This window comes from Rhinatrema bivittatum, chromosome 7 (genome assembly GCF_901001135.1).
Source record: "Rhinatrema bivittatum chromosome 7, aRhiBiv1.1, whole genome shotgun sequence".
Classification (NCBI taxonomy): Eukaryota; Metazoa; Chordata; class Amphibia; order Gymnophiona; family Rhinatrematidae; genus Rhinatrema; species Rhinatrema bivittatum.
The window spans coordinates 52039385-52056561 of NC_042621.1; the positions used below are offsets into that span (position 1 = coordinate 52039385).

Genomic DNA, 17177 nt, shown 5'->3' on the forward strand with positions numbered 1-17177 from the left:
TGTCAAAATAGACATCTCCTGTACCTTTATGGAAGGCGGACACTGCACTGACATGTACCCTAATGGAGGAAGTTTGTAGATCCAACTCTGAGAGGTGCCAGAGGTAGTCTAAAAACTTCATTGTGGAGCAGATAAAAGGATCCAACTCCTTTGAAGTGCACCATAATGAAAATCTTTTCCATTTAGAATGATAAGATCTTCTAGTAGAAGGCTTTCGTGAAGCTACCAGGACCTGGGATACAGAGTCCGAGAGGTTGAGCGGCTGCAGAATTAACCTTTCAACATCCAAGCTGTTAGTGACAAGGCTTGAAGGTTGGGATGGCGCAATTGTCCATTCCTTTGCGATATCAGGGACAGATCTGTGCCTAGGCGAATCTGCGGAAGCACTGAGAGGTCCCGAAGGATGGGAAACCATGCCTGTCGTGGCCAGTAGGGGGCAATTAGAATCATTAGGCCCTTGTCTGTGCATAGCTTCACGAGAGTCTTGCTGATGAGAGGAAGTGATGGATAGGCATAGAGGAGGCCCTTCGCCTAGGACAGAGCGAATGCATCCCGTGGTGGAATCTGGTGACTGCGATATAGGGAGAAGTTGTCCACCTTGCGATTGTGAAGTGACGCGAAGAGGTAGATGCTCGGATATCTCCACTTCCGAAATATCCAGTCCACCACCAACAGGGTTGAGGGACCACTCGTGGGGCTGAAATTCTTGACTGAGATTGTCTGCTAGAACATTGTCCACACCCACCAGGTAGGTCACTCTCAGGAGCATAGCCTGAGATAGAGCGAAAGCCCAAATTTGTGCTACTTCCTGACACAGGAGGTAGGACCCAGTTCCTCCCTGCTTGTTGACGTATCACATCACTACCTGGTTGTCCGTTTGGATTAGGATTGTTTTGTTGGACAAGCAATCCCGGAACGTGGAGAGCGCATATCTGATTGCTCGGAGTTCCAGAAAATTTATTTGATGCTGTGACTCCTCTGCCGACCAGGTTCCCTGAGTCTGCAGTTGGTTAACATGTGCTCCCCAACCTAGAGTAGAAGCATCGGTTGTTAAGATCATCTGAGGTTCTGGAGCTTGAAATGGTAGCCCTTGGAGCAGGTGGGACTCTTGGATCCACCATGCCAATGAGAGGCGAAGCTGCCTGGTGTTGGATATTGAATGATGTGCCTGTGACCACTGAGACTTTAATGTCCACTGCGTTACTCTCATGGCCAGATGAGCCAATGGGTTAACATGGACAGAGGATGCCATATGTCCCAGCAAGACGAGTACATGACGAGCTGTCGTGATTCGGCGAGACTGTATAGCACGCGCCAGCAACGCCAGCGTGTGAGCTCGATTCCTGGGAAGAAAAGCCTTTGCTTAGATCGTGTCGAGATTCGATCTAATAAAGGAGAGGATTTGAGACTGAATTAGGTGAGACTTCTGATAATTGATTAGAAATCCCAAGGATAGTAGTAGCTGCATTGTAAGATGGAGGGAGTGAAGAACCTCTTCCAGTGACCGAGCACTCAGCAACCAGTCGTCTAGATAAGAATAGAAGTGAGTGCCTAGTCTTCTTAAGTTTGCGGCTACTACTGCCAGGCATTTCGTGAAAACACGAGGGGCTGATGCAAGGCCGAATGGAAGTACTCGGAACTGGAAATGTTGGTTTCCGACAAGGAATCGGAGATACTTTCTGTGAGACGGGGTAATTGCGATGTGCATGTACGCGTCTTTCAGCTCCAGAGAGCAAAGCCAATCCCCCTGTTGGAGAAGTCGTAGTAAGGAGCCCAAGGTTACTATCCAAAAATTCTCTTTCCGAAGATCGGAGAGGGTGGTGGATGCCTGGAACGTCCTTCCGGAGGAAGTGGTGAAGACCAAAACTGTGAAGGATTTTAAAGGGGCGTGGGATAAATACTGTGGATCCATAAAGTCTAGAGGAAGTGAATGAAGAGAAGAGGCATGGGGGTGGCTTGCAGGAAAGACGGCTACTACCTAGAGATGAATATCCTTATTCAATAAACATACACAGGGTTAATGCGACTCAAACATTGCTCTATGCTTCAACGGCAAGAGGAAATGTGGAAAAAAGGATTTGCAACCACATAAAAGCAGGGGAGTAGTTTGCTTGTTACAGCGGTTACTACCCCAAACCAAAAATGCCTGATACTTCACTTTCAATGCATATCCAGCATAGCTCTATGCTTCAACGGCAGGGGGAATGAAGAAAAGATGTTTTATATTCAGACAACTATCAACAAGGACTGAATTACATAGTCTGGGTAAAACAAATAAGCATGGGTGTAGCTTGCTTATGGCGGTTACTACCCCAAATCAAGCCTGATACTTCACTTAGAATACATATCCAGTGCAGCTCACTGCTTCAATGACAGGGGGAATGAAGAAAAGAGGATTTATATTCAAACAACTAACAAGGACTGAATTGCACAGGTTGGGTAAACAAGCGTGGGAGTAGCTTGCTTATTACGGTGGTTACTACCCCAAACCAATTAGCTGGATACTTCACTTAGATGCAGCTCTAGCACTGCTATCTACGATGGCAGGGGTGGAAGGGAAATAGAACCAAAAAATGATTTAAAGGGACAAGAGTAACAGAAAAGTTTGAAAAAAAAGTGTGAAAGCTTGCTGGGCAGACTGGATGGACCGTTTGGTCTTCTTCTGCCATCATTTCTATATGTTTCTATGTTTAGAGCCCAAAGGTCTAATATTGGGCGAATGCCTCCCGTCTTTTTTTGGAATTAAAAAGTATCGGGAGTAGAAGCAGTGTCCTCTCTGGGAAAGAGGAACCAGTTTTATGACATTTGCTTGCAGGAGGGAAGTTATTTCCTCTTGCAGATGATGAGAGTGGTCGGAGGAGGCCCACCCTGGCTGAGGTGGAGTGTCCAATGGGACGGAGAGGAAGTTTAGATGGTAACCTTGAGCTACGACCGACTGGACCCACCGGTCTGTGGTGATCTTTAGCTACATGGTGGTGAAGTGGCAGAGGCGGCCGCCGACAGGCAGAGATGGCAAAGGGGATGACATTCGCTCTCTAACAGGAAGTCAAAATCCCGCAGCAGGATTAAGCTGGGCAGGAGGTTGTGCCTTCTGAGTCCGTGGCTGTCGTGGTGGAGGCTTCTGGAACGGAGGGACAGACGAGCCTGTGCTGGTGGAGGATATCATCTCCAGGCTTTGTACGCTGGTCGTTTCGTCTCCCGTCTAAACGGCCGTTTGGAGGAAGTTGAAAACTCAGCATGAGCAGCTGAGAGCTGACGGAGTGTTTCACTGTGATCCTTCTGCTGGGCCACCATCTCCTGGATCTTTTCTCCAAAGAGATTATCCCCTGTGCAGGGGAGATCAGCCAAACGATCTTGCACCTCCGGGCAGAGATCCGAGGACTTTGGCCAAGCCCAACGCCGAGCGCTGATGCCGGCCACTGACAATTGGGATGCAGTATCAAATACATCATATGCCGATCTGCCCTCATGTTTCCCAGCGTCGAAACCTTTCATAATGATAGAGTTCAGCTGATCTTGGAGCTGCTTTGGGAGGGACTCACCAAAGTCCTGTAATTGTTTGAAGAGATTCCGATTGTACTGGGTCATATATAATTGATACGACGCAATGCATGAAATGAGCATAGCTCTGTGGAACACTCTGCGCCCTAAAGCGTTGAGAACTTCTGTTCCTTCCCGGGTGGTGCTGAAGAATGAGGCTTTGGATGCTTGGCCCTCTTCTGAGCGGACTCCACCACCACCACCGACTAATGTGCTAGTTGCATCTTTTGGAAGCCAGGGGATGGCTGCACCAGATAGATCGCATCCGTTTTGCGATTCACAGGAGGAACCATCCCAAGATGCTCCCAGTTTCATGGCATCAAATCTAGCAGAACTTCATGGACGGGGACAGACATTATTTCCTTTGGAGGATCTAGGAACTGAAGCACCTCCAGCATTTTATGCCTGGAGTCCTCCACCGTCTGCAGCGTAAAGGGAATAGTCTCCGCCATCTCCTTAATGAAGCTAATGAAGGAGAGGTCTTCCGGCGGAGACTTGTGCCTTTCCTCCAGAGGTGACGGCTCTGATGGGACATCGGCTGAGTCTTGGGAATCCGATGTATCATCTGTCCATGGATCATATGGCTGATCCCCCGCATCCATCGGTGGTCATAGTGGAAGAAAGGACCCTCTCCGGCCGGAGGAGGTCTTGGCACCGAAGGCATCTGTGCCGGCATCGATGGTTTCGGCCTAGTCACCGAGAAATCCAGATCCGGCATCTGTGCCGGGCGAAGTGGCATCGATGTTATCTATGACTTCGCTGGTCTCCTCGGTGTGGGTGCTCCCGAAGGCTCCGGAACAGGCTCCAGCCTCGACAAGTCCTCTTCATCCGACGAGAGCAGAATGGATGTCGATGGAGCCATGGGGGATCGGTGATCTCCTCGGTGCCCCCTGCAGGGCACCGATGAGCACATTGAACTTATCGAGGAGAGGGAGTAACATTGGTGGCATCGGTGCCGGTTCTGGCACGGACACCTATGCTGGCGTCGGTGGTCTGGGGAGGCCCTGGACAGCCTGGACCACTGCCTCTTGCACCATCCGGTGCAATTCCTCTCGGAATGCTGGAGTGGTGAACCCCAGGTCCGGAGTGGGAGGGCCTGGCGGGTAACGCCAGAGGGTCCACGGGTCCCGGTGGAGTCTCAGTGGCCGCACCCACCGAAGGCGAGGGACGCCTCGGTGCATCTGGCTTCGAGGATGATTTATGCTCCTCAGCTCAGGTTTTCTTCTTTGGTGGCTAGAGACTCGACGATGACGCCACCGATGTCCCTGAAGTCGAAGGCACCAGCTTCCAATGCCTATGCCGGTGCTTTTCACGGTGCTCAGCCTTTCCTGACTCCAGCATCAATGACGGGGACGCTGAAGACAGACACGGATCGGGACTCCTCAGCATCGGAGCGATGACGTTGCTTTGCCGGGAACAGGGTTGATGGCGTCTGTGAAGATGGGCGCTGAAATAAGAGAGCCATTTTTTCCCAAACATACCCGACGGCCCTTTGGAGTCATTTGGGCACAATTGGTACACGTCGGGCGACAAGCCGAGACATAATACACAGACCAAATGAGGGTCCTGTGATTGACATCGTCCTCGGACAGTCAGGGCACAGATGAAAAACCCATCGTGGCTGTCGCAAAATTTAGGCCCGCCATAGTTGGTGCCGATAAGGCCTACACCGGTTCCCACGTCGGGCGACAAGCCGAGACATAATACACAGACCAAATGAGGGTCCTGTGACTGACATCGTCCTCGGACAGTCAGGGCACAGATGAAAAACCCATCGTGGCTGTCGCAAAATTTAGGCCCGCCATAGTTGGTGCCGATAAGGCCTACACCGGTTCCCGTCTGGAACTGACCGAAAAATGGGGCAAACTTACCGTACAGACGCGGCAATCGACAGCGGAGAAGGGAGACCCCTAGGAGGTATAAACTTTTGCAAGTTTTTAAACAAATTTCCTGAGAAGAAAATGCCTATCAGGAACTTGTGAAGAGCTCCAAAAATCCGCATGGCCAAAGCTGCACGGAAAAAAAGAGACTGAAGGGAGACCCCTGCTGGATATTGGGCATTCCCACATCCTAAGTAGGAGCTCCTTCAAGATGTCGTGAACCGACATCTCCTTTGGGGCATCAATGAACTGGAGCACTTCCAGCATCTTATGGCGAGCATCTTCCTCTGTAAGGCGTTGGAAGGGGATGGCTTCAGCCATGGCCTGAACAAATCCCACAAAGGAGAGATCTTCTGGAGGAGACTGACGCCTTTCTTCTGGTGGCGAGGGCTCCGAGAAATTACCAGAACCTTCAGAGGAGGAACTCATCTCCCCAAGGGTCACTAAGGTCCTTGTGGGTCCTGCGGGAGAGTTCTGTCCAAACCCTGAGGCCTAGGCACAGAGAGCCCCGAAATCCTCGTGGGCACCGGGAGCCCTATCGCATTGATGGATCCGATGGCTGTAAGAGACCCAATGTCCCTGCCACCAGCTCTGTGAACTCTGGTCTCGGGACCAAAGGACCAGATGGCATTGACGGCTGCTGCTTGTCATCCTCCTCGGAGGACCCGAGGAGGGCATCGATGCCCGCTGGGGAACTGAAGAGCCCATGGGCACCAGTTGCATCGGAAGGACACAGAGTAGGACGTCCAGATGCTCAAACAGGGATGCCATGAAAGACAACGCAGGCTCCAGCGCCAGTGATGGTTCAACATCCCGCAAGGCTCGGTGCACTGCACTCTGCACCCTGCAGTCCAACTTCTCCTGGAAGTCCGGTGAAGACAGAACTGATTGAGGGGGACAAGGTGTCACCGGAGCTTCCATGGAACCCCGAGGAGGCTCGGTGCCCAAAACTGCTAACAGTGAGGAACCCCTGGGACTCCTGGGCCTGTCAGAGGATGGAGGCTTCTTCTCCATGGGGTCTCTTCGGTGGCAGCACAGCTACTGCTGGTGCCACACCAGAACGGGAGCCGTGTGCCGAAGGTGACCGGTGTCTATGCTTGCGGGACTTCCAATGGTGCTCGGTCTGGTCTTTTCCTGGCACCGACGAAGCTGAGGATCCCGAAGTCCTGGAGAGCACAGAAATCGATGAGGGGCAATCATCGGCTCCTCACTTCCTGGAGGAACTTGCTGGGGGCGTGGAAAGGGGCAGGGTATCCATCAGTTCTCCTCAACCCCCGGGCGGAGACTCGGAAGCAGACGTGGATGGAGCAGACGTCTTTAGCCCAAAAAGTTTCACCATTTTATCTAATCAAGTACGATGGCCCTTTGGAAGTCATCTGATTGCACAGCTGACACCCTCAGAAGTCATGTGATGCCCCAGGCAGAGGATACAGACCTCATGCGGATCCGTAATGAAAATGGTCCGCGGGCAATGGGGGCACCAACGAAAACCAGACCGCGCCATAAAAATTAGCAGAACAGTCGATGGCTGGCGGCCACCTGGGAGTGACACGCTGGGAATCGATCGGAAGGCGGCGGTAAAAAGAAAAATACCTACCTCGATGGAAAAAGCACTGACTGGAGAAGGGGGACCTGACGTAGGATGGACAAAAAAAATACTGCTTTTAAACAGGAAACATATTTGTGAGCAGAGCTCCAAAAACCGCGAGGCAACTATCACCATGGAAAAAAAAAAAAAAAGAGAGACTGAAGGGGGTCCTCTCGTGTACGCGCGAATAGTGGCATGCTCAGTGTGCCAGTCAAAGTTCTAGAAACTTTGACAAAAGTTTTCCATGCCAGGCTCCATCTGATGTCACCCATCTGCGAGGACTACTATTCTGCTTGTCCTAGGAGAAAAAATGTTTAAAAATTAATGAGGCTGTAAACGGGACAATCAGGGGTTAAGATTTAAAAGCAGCCACAAAAAGATGGGTTTTTAGATGGAATTTAATAAGAGAGGGTGCATGACGCAACAGCTCAGGATGTTTATTCTAAGCAAGATGGTGCAGCCGAGTGGAAAGCAGTGTGCTCGAGGAGGGGTGAGGAGAGGTAGTGAAGAGCTGCAGAGTGAGGGCTCATGTAGGTGAGAAAGAGAGCTTGAACTGTAATCAGAAATGGATAAGTAGTCAATACAGTGACTTGAGAAGAGGGGTTATATGGGTGCAGCAACTTCTGGATGGATTGCTGTGGAGAGAGATGACTCACTGGGAGAGCTGTGAGGAGCAGGTTGCAATAGTCTAAGCAAGAAGGGATAAGAGTGGATAAGAGTTCTTGTAGTGTGTTCAGAAAGGGATGGACAGATTTTGGTGATATTATATAGAAAGGAACAGCACATTTTAGCAGTGTTTTGAATATGTGTAAAAAAGGAGAGAAGAGGAGTCTAAGATGACTCCAAGGTTATGGGCCAAGTCTAATAGTGACTAGTGTTCCACTAACATGATGCACAGGGGAGATCTTTACAATGCTTATAGCTTATAATACCAAGTTAATATGTGCATCAGGGCACACACAAGTTCTACATACAGTAATATAGTAATGATGGCAGAAAAGGACCAAATGGTCCAGCCAGTCTGCCCAGCAAGTTTCTGAAGGTAACAACTGCCACTCTGTGCATGCTACTTCCATGTTTCTCTTACGGGTAGTAACTGCCGCTCTGTGCAGTTATCACCAAGCCTTATGATAACCCACAAAACTTCTACTAGCAACATTTTTTTACTAGGTAACGAGTTTTCTTGAAAATTCAGATAGTGCTCCTTGACGTGCTTTACTTAAGATTTGGCTGTAGAAGCAGTCCTGTGCTTTTCCCTTATGTCTGCATATTGGTACCCCAGACCGTAGAAGTTGGGGCCCTTTTGGTTGTTGTCTGAATCCAATTCCCCTTTTCACCCCTACCATCAAAGCGGGGAGCAATGTTGCATTAAAAAAATCAAGGCTTATCGGTTAAGGGTAGTAATCTCCATGCCTTCTGCTAAGAGCAAGTTACCCCCCGCCGCATGCATGTTTTTCTTCATTTCCATCCTCTAGCCCAGAGATTCTCAACTGGTGTGTTGGGACACCAGTGTGTCGCCAAGCACCGGCAGGTGTGTTGCGGCTCCTGGTGTCCCACTGCCCCGCTTGTGCTTCCCCGTTCCCTGCCCCTGCGGGCCAATGGCAAGCCTCCTCCATTCTTCCTGCCCCCGCGCAGGCCAATCGGAAGCCTCCTCCCTTTTACCTGCCAGTGGGAGTAGAAAGAAGGGAGGAAGCTTCTGATTGGCCGGTAAGGCAGGTAGAAAGGACATAGCATAGGCTGGGTGGTTGGGAGGAGTGCAGCGTAGAAGCGAGGCCGAGGAAACCCGACCCCCAATGAAGCAAGGCTGCCACGGGAGCTCATCCCCCTGGCGGCGAAAAAAAGTCCTGCTGGAGTAAAGCCACGGCGGAACTGGAGCCCATCCCTGCAGCGAAGGAAAAGAGGTTTGACGGTGAGGCCCGGTGCATGCATGTGAGAATGGGAGTGTGAGTGTGAATGGGAGCCTGGATGAGGGCTGGTGTGCATGTGGGTATAAAAGGGTGCGGGCTGGTGTATGTGTGGGTGTGAGCTGGTGTGTGTAGGTGTGAGCTGGTGTGTGTAGGTGTGAGCTGGTGTGTGTGAGTGTCAATGGGTGCGAGAGCATGTGTGTGTGATTTTGAGCTTGTATATTTATTTATTTAACGTATTTATATACTGTTTTACCAATATGACATTGACCAAAGCGGTTTACAGTAACATAATTATAATCAAACAAAAATAAAATATATCTTTGGAAGGAAATAAAATGTAAACAGAATTGAATAAAAATACAATTTTTAAAAACCAATCAATAAACATAAAAGTGAATGAGTTAAAGATAAGGATAATTGGCCATTACTTTAAAAACTAAAAGAAAGAAAAATCAGGTAAGTTAATAGGCAGTTAAGGATATCTTTTAACCGTTAAATGTGTAAATGCAATGTGATTTCATGGCATGTTTTGCTATTAGTTAATCAGTTCTACATTCCCAAATGCTTCCAAGAATAGGTGGGTTTTTAATGCCTTTTTAAATTCCTTTCGGCTAGATATCTATCTTAAAGAATCTGGCAAGGCATTCCACATTATAGGGCCAGCGACGGAGAAAGCTCTCTGCCTTGTTATGTTTAACGCCGCTGCTTTCACTGTGGGGACTTCCAGAAGATTTTTTCCTGCAGATCTGAGATCTCTCCCAGATCCCAGATATAAGAGAGAGCATGTGTGTGATTGAGAGAGAGACTGGTTAGAGAGGTGATGTGTTACTGGGTGAGAGAGAGACTGGTCAGGAAGATGACTGGTGTGTGCGTGAGAGACCAAGACTGCTTGCCACCCAGCGGGGTCTAATTTGGGGTGTGTGCGCGTGTATGGGTAAGTGACTGGTTGTGGGCCCTAAGAAGAGGATTGTGAGGATAGAGCTTCAGCAGCTGCTGCTGCTTCTGGTGTGTGCTTTTGGCCTGGAAGAAAAAGGAGTACGAGAGTTGCTGGAGATGGTAAGTAAAGGTGCCTTTTTAAATTTATTTTTCTTGATTGACTGCCATTTTAATTATTGGGTATTATGTAATCTGTCTGTTTTGAAATATTTAATTGGTATTTGGACAACTTTTTAAATAATTGTTATGAGTTTTTAATTTTTGATGTTATTCTGTTCATTAGCTGTTTTGAAACATTAATTAGTATAGTTTTACAATTATTTCTGTGTGAGGTTCTATAGCAGCTTAGCTTATTCTGTTTTCCTAATAGGAAGTATATTGGTGTTTAGGGCCTGGTTTAATATTTGTAGTGTTAACTTTTCATAGATAGGGTTGTTACTGTTGGAGTCTATGCCGTAATGCAGGTGTAACTTTGTGCAGATTAGTTTGTGTGCATTATTGCAGATCCTGGGACTCTCGGGCCAATACAGTAAAGTGCGCTCCAGCGGAGGGCACTGCTAACCCGTGTTTGGCCGCGCATTTTCGACGTGCTATTTTTACCCCTTATACAGTAAGGGGTAATAGCACGTCGAAAACGTGCGGCCAACCCCCCCCCCCCCCATCCCGAAACTAATAGCGCCTGCAACATGCAAATGCATGTTGATAGGCCTATTAGTCATTCCTGCGCGATACAGAAAGCAAAATGTGCAGCGAAGCCGCACATTTTAATTTCGGCCGGCACCAGGAAAGTGTACAGAAAAGCAGAAAAAAATGCTTTTCTGTACACCCTCCAACTTAATATCATAGTGATATTAAGTTGGAGGCCCCAAAAATAAAAAAATGTAAAAAAATAAAAAAAAATAAAATTTTAAAATCTGCTCATGGCCCGCGGGTTGGAAGACAGATGCTCAGTTTTGCCGGTGTCCATTTTCCGAACCTGTGGCTGTCAGCGGGTTCGATAACCAATGCAGGTAAAATTGAGCGTCGGCTGTCAAACCCGCTGACAGCCGCTGCTTCTGTCAAAAAGGAGGCACTAGGGACGCACTAGTGTCCCTAGCACCTCCTTTTACCGCCAGCCCTCATTTGCATGTGGGCAGATACTGAATCGCTCAACCAGGACACTGTCTGTGCGCGTGTCGGGAGAGCAGGAGCTCGCCGGCTCTTCCGCGCTTCTTTCTGTATCGGCCCGTCTGTTAGGTGCTATATTTGTTTCCATTTCTCCAGATTTACACTGCATGCAGAGTGGCTTTTTTGGTTTTCCATTGCAGTTTCTGTCTCCAAATTTATAATTTGTGGTCTGTCCTTGGTGAAGGTTGGCTTTGTGTGTGACCGAGGTGAGGTATTTTACTAGCATGTAGGCATTTGTATCAATCTTATTTGTTGCGTTTTCTCAATAGGATATGCATTAGTGGTAAATTATTGACTTTTCATAAGGAAGGCTATTGTACCTAGTAGTAAAGGAAGTTTATTTTGCTTTTACTAAGATGTTACCAGAACATCTTTTTTGTATGGTGAGTTGTATGAGTAATGACCTAGTTCTGTTCTGACCCATTGTTGGGGGTCGAGGGGGTTCCCTTGGATGCAGAGAGTATGTTTATATAAAGCCCCGTGACGGTCATATGATCAATGTGTCACACATGTGAGAACCATCTGTCAGGTATGTCCCGGCCAAAAACAGGTTGAGAACCACTGCTCTAGCCTTTAGAGATCCACAGTGTTTTTCCCATGCCCCTTTGAATTATTTGACTGTTTTCGTCTTCACCACTTCCTCTGGAAGGGCATTCCAGGCATCTATCACCCTCTCCTTGAAGACATTTTCTGATGGTTCTGTCATCCCCCCTGAAGTTTCATTTTGTGACTCCTAATTCTATTGTTTTCTTTCCAACGGAAAAGATTCAAGTTCATGCATTAAAACCTTTTAGTATCTGAAGGTCTATATCTAATCTCCCCTGCACCACCTATCTTCCAGGATATACATATTCAGATCCTTTAGCCTCTCCTCACAAAGCTTCCAAGTACAGACCCCATACCTTCTTCTCTGGATCACCTCCATTCTGTGTCTATCCTTTTTGAGATATGAGCTTCAGAACTGAATACAGTACTCCAGGTGAGACCTCACCAAGCACCTGATAAAGGAGGTGATAATGCCCTTGTAGATAAAAGAGATTCGCTGTAGAGGATGGGAACTGTGCACTGGACTCCTGGATTTTTTTTTTCTCTTGGCCTGGTAGTCCTTTTTTCATTTTTCTTCCAGCTCAATCAGAACAGGGGTGGATTCTGGCATCATGAGCCATCATTCACAAAATCTGGGGATTTTCCCCCTATTTTATTTAGAAATTTAATAAACCCTCCCACTTTTCCTAGTCTGGTTATTACAGCAATGGTCTTCAGGCCAGGAACCATGCATGAAGGCGTTCTCCCAAAACCTTGTAACATAAGCTCTAATTCAGCCAGCAGGTGTTGCCCTTAACCACCATGATTCCCCCAAGGGCTTTGAATACTGCCTCTGCAGCATCCATAGCTCTTGCTGGCCCATGAAGATCTGGATTCTAATCATTCTAGCTGTTTCTGCTCCTTTTTTCAAATTTCAGGGGTTGGTATCTTACACACAAGCATTAGAAATGTGCTACAACACTCACCCCGGATCTAACTGCATCAAATTTCTGGATAAGGAATGATATCCTACAAGCGATCACACTCTATGGCTAACAGCTGAGAAATATTCTTGGAATCATAGGAGACTGAATGAACCACTTGGTCTTCTTCTTCTGTCATCTCCTATGCTCTACAAACTATTACTGTAACCATATAAGCAATGGTTTTGTTAAGCACTACATTCAGTAACACTGTCAGGCACTAACCTGTAAAGCACTGTCTATTTTCATGTTCAGCTCTTTTAGTTGGTGTTCAGGGATTGCCACACTTTGTGAACAGAAGAGCTGCTGCACTTCAATTCCAGCCACACAGCCATCACAACCTCTTTCTCGCAGCTGAGACGTTGCCTGTAACGGAGTAAGATGCATATTCTGTTAACATACACAGACCAAAAAGGTTAGTTAATGCTGCAACAAGGTCCCCAAATTGGGGGTTATTCATTTAAGATGAACAGAACTAGAAAGGCATACAATTAGACCAGAAGTACGACTCAGATCTAACTGGTTTACTGGTCCTTGTCATTAGCTCAGAATGAGACCACACAAGCTCCTTCTTTAGATGTTGACTCACAGAACCCTCCACTGGTTTTGAAAGTTCATATATATCTTCATCTTTGTACAATTTTTATATTAGTCCAATAAAAGGTATTACAAAATGCAAAGAATCCATTTTTTCTTCAGCACCAGTATGGCTACTTCAGCTGTTCTACTATTGATCTCATTTACCTTTAACAGGCGTTAAAGAAGAGATTGGGGAGGTGGGGGTAGACTATCTGATATAAATAGAAAATTTAGGACTATGCCAAACAAAAATAAAAAAATGGATGAACTCAATCATTTAATATAGGAACTTGTTTTACCAGTCAAACTTAATATGTGTACTAGCACACCAACTAATGGCATACATTATAAGAGACTTCAAAAGTGAGTCTTTGGTATGAGCACAGCTGCTCTCTAACCTAAGACTCAAAGGTTAAAAGAGGTTAAGCAGTGGTGAGAAGGTCATTCTTTAAGTTATGAGTATTAAGGAGAGAAACCATCCCTGAGTTTTGACAACTTTCATACTATGCTGCAAAGCACTTGTTATAAGCAGCTTGGACTATTGCATTTCAATTTACACTGGGCTGCCACAGTCCATTTTGAAAGCCCATAAAAGTCATCCAAAATTCAGTTGCCCGAATATTAAGAGGTATGTCCTATGTATCATATTACATCAATCTTACAATCTCTGCACAGCCTGTCTGTCTGATGGAGAATTAAATTTAAGATTCTCATACTTATTCATAAACCCTTAAGACATGACACTCCACCATATATCAGCACACTATTAAAGATCTATAGGCTATTTGAGCACTTAGGCCTTGGCCATAACCTTTTAGATGTTCCTTCACCTTGATTAATGCATTTAGACAAAACATGTGAGTGAACATTTGCAGTAGTCAGTCCAGTGCTCTGGAATTCACTACCAGATGATGTATGTACTAAACCTTGCATTTGAACTTTTAGGATATAGTTAAAAATGCTATTTTTGAATAGGCATTTGGGTCATCTGAATAATTAGTCTAAAAGCCCCTTGAAAGCATAAAGCCTGGTCTGTTACAGAATATGAGGAATATAAAATGGATGGAATAATTGAGCAAGTTGAGGGAGATCATGCTTTCCAGGGGTCAGAATAATTAAGCAGTCCGAGGTAGAAAGTGCCATTCAGAGGCTCTGAATATGACCAGGTATATTTAATTGCAGCAAACATCAATTTATGAATTTGAACAAGGAGCATTGTACATGATCCGCTTATTGCTTTCATTTTAAATATGTATGTTTTTATATACCTTGCCAAGAACCTTTGATCATGTAATACGTTTTTTAAACAAATAAATTACAAACTGGAATCTAAAATTGTTTTCAGCAGCAGAACACACTATCAAGATTTCAGTTTACTGGAATTGAATACCCTTTTTCAATAAGGTTGCATATGTTGCTGTATCCTAGAGATCTGGGCTCACTTCCTAGACTGAGCCTTAGGATGCTGCAGAGGTAGTAGTCACAGCCTCTGGGGAGAAGGGAGTCCCAGCACTCAGGGTGCATATGCACCAGACACAGGACAGAGCAGCAATCTGTGGTCACTGGCCAAGGACAGAGAGAGGGGGCTGAAAACCAAGAACAAGAGGAAACTGCAGACAGAGGAAGACGTTTTTCCAACCTGTTCCCATTTATAATACATGTCAAGTGATAGCACAAAACAGAAGACTGACATATTTAGAAATTTATTTTTAGCAGGGAAAAGCTGATAGCAATGATTCTGTACCCAACACAATAAATGGCTTTATTGTAATAAAAAAAGTGGATGAAATGTAAAACTTGTTTGATTTTCTCAGGAAATGCATTGTTTTAGAGCTTGGTTTAATTCATGCATCCTGACAGGATATCTAAGCTAAGGTTTCTAACATGCTTGCTTGCAAGTGCTGCATAATTAGATTTTAACAGCAGAAACCATGGATTTTTCCAATCATCTTATTTATTTACAGTTTCAGAATAACTTAGCACTACCAAAATATTTTAAGATTAAAAACACTACACTTGATTACAGATTTACAAAGATAATTTCATGCACTGATGGAAGATAAGAACATAAGAAATTGCCATGCTGGGTCAGACCAAGGGTCCATCAAGCCCAGCATCCTGTTTCCAACAGAGGCCAAACTAGGCCACAAGAACCTGGCAATTACCCAAACACTAAGAAGATCCCATGCTACTGATGCAATTAATAGCAGTGGCTACTCCCTAAGTAAACTTGATTAATAGCCGTTAATGGACTTCTCCTCCAAGAACTTATCCAAACCTTTTTTGAACCCAGCTACACTAACTGCACTAACCACATCCTCTGGCAACAATTTCCAGAGCTTTATTGTGCGTTGAGTGAAAAATAATTTTTTCCGATTAGTCTTAAATGTGCTACTTGCTATCTTCATGGAATGTCCCCTAGTCCTTCTATTATTTGAAAGTGTAAATAACCAAGTCACATCTACTCGTTCAAGACCTCTCATGATCTTAAAGACCTATATCATATCCCCCCTCAGTCGTCTCTTCTCCAAGCTGTACAGCCCCAGCCTCTTCAGCCTTTCCTCATAGGGGAGCTGTTCAAGCCCCTTTATCATTTTGGTTGCCCTTCTCCATCACAACCGTATCTTTTTTGAGATGCGGTGACCAGAATTGTACACAGTATTCAAGGTTCGGTCTCACCATGGAGCGATATAGAGGCATTATGACATTTTCCGTTTTATTAACCATTCCCTTCCTAATAATTCCTAACATTGTGTTTGCTTTTTTGACTGCTGCAGCACACTGAGCCGACAATTTCAATGTGTTATCCACTATGATGCCTAGATCTTTTTCCTGGGTGGTAGCTCCTAATATGGAACCTAACATCGTGTAACTACAGCAAGGGTTGTGCACATTAAATTTCATCTGCCATTTGGATGCCCAATCTTCGTCTTGCAAGGTCCTCCTGTAATGTATCACAATCCTCTTATGATTTAACTACTCTGAATAATTTTGTATCATCCGCAAATTTGATAACGTCACTCGTCGTATTCCTTTCCCAATCATTTATATATATATTGAAAACCACCTGTGATATCTTAACTGACATTCGGGCCGATTCAGTATAGTGCGCTTGGCCGAGCGCACCTTTAGCTCCGGTTTGGCCGTGCGTTTTCGATGCACTATTTCTACCCCTTATACAGTAAGGGGTATTAGTGCATTGAAAACACGTGGCCGCCACCCCCCCCCCCCCCCCCCAAAACTAATAGCACCCGCAACATGCAAATGCATGTTGATGGGCCTATTAGTTACTCCAGTGTCGGAGGCCCCCAAAATATAAAAAATTAAAAAAAAATCTGCCCGCGGATTGGAAGACGGACGCTCAATTTTGCTGGCGTCCATTTTCCGAACCCATGGCTGTCAGCGGGTTCGAGAACAGACGCCAGTAAAATTGAGCGTCGGCTGTGAAACCTGCTGACATCCCCCGCTTGTCAAAAAGGAGACGCTAGGGACGTGCTAGTGTCCCTAGCGCCTTCTTTTACCGTGGGCCCTAATTTGCATATCTTTATTTACTGAATCGCGCGCCCAGGAGAGTGGTCTGGGCGCGTGTCGGGAGAGCGGGCGCTCACCGGCTCTCCTGCACGACTTACTGTATCGGCCTGACTGTTAACTTCTCTTTCACTACTGGTTCCCTTCCTGATTCTTTGAAACAAGCAACTGTCTGTCCAATCTTAATAGAAACTTAATGCTGATCTAACCATACTGGTTAATTTCTGTCCAGTCTCATCCCTGCCATTTCTAAAGTCATTGAAAGTACTGTCCATTCCCAACTGTCTGATTTCACTGAAAAACCTGTCTTTGTGGGCAAATTTCAGTTTGGATTTAGGAAACTGCATTGTACCGAAACTTCTATTATCCAGCAATGACACAATTATCAGAGGCTTTGATAATGGAGCAGAGTATGTCTCCGCTGCCATTGTCACCGTAAACCATGAAGTTCTTCTCACCGGATTAGAAACCCTACGGATTACTGGAGCTGGCCTTAGTTGGTTCAAATCTTTCCTTCACAACAGGTCTCAGATACATGCTTTTC

At 46.0% G+C, this 17177-nt stretch overlaps 1 protein-coding gene across 2 annotated transcripts in view; it reads right to left on the reverse strand.

Annotated features, from left to right (window-relative positions):
• KIAA0355 (KIAA0355 ortholog) overlaps positions 1-17177 on the reverse strand; it is a 288245-nt gene that overhangs the window by 88023 nt on the left and 183045 nt on the right. For both annotated transcript variants that reach the window (XM_029608369.1, XM_029608370.1), the window contains exon 4: positions 12752-12892. In XM_029608369.1, coding sequence (XP_029464229.1) covers positions 12752-12892 — 141 coding nt within the window. The remainder of the gene's footprint in view (positions 1-12751; positions 12893-17177) is intronic.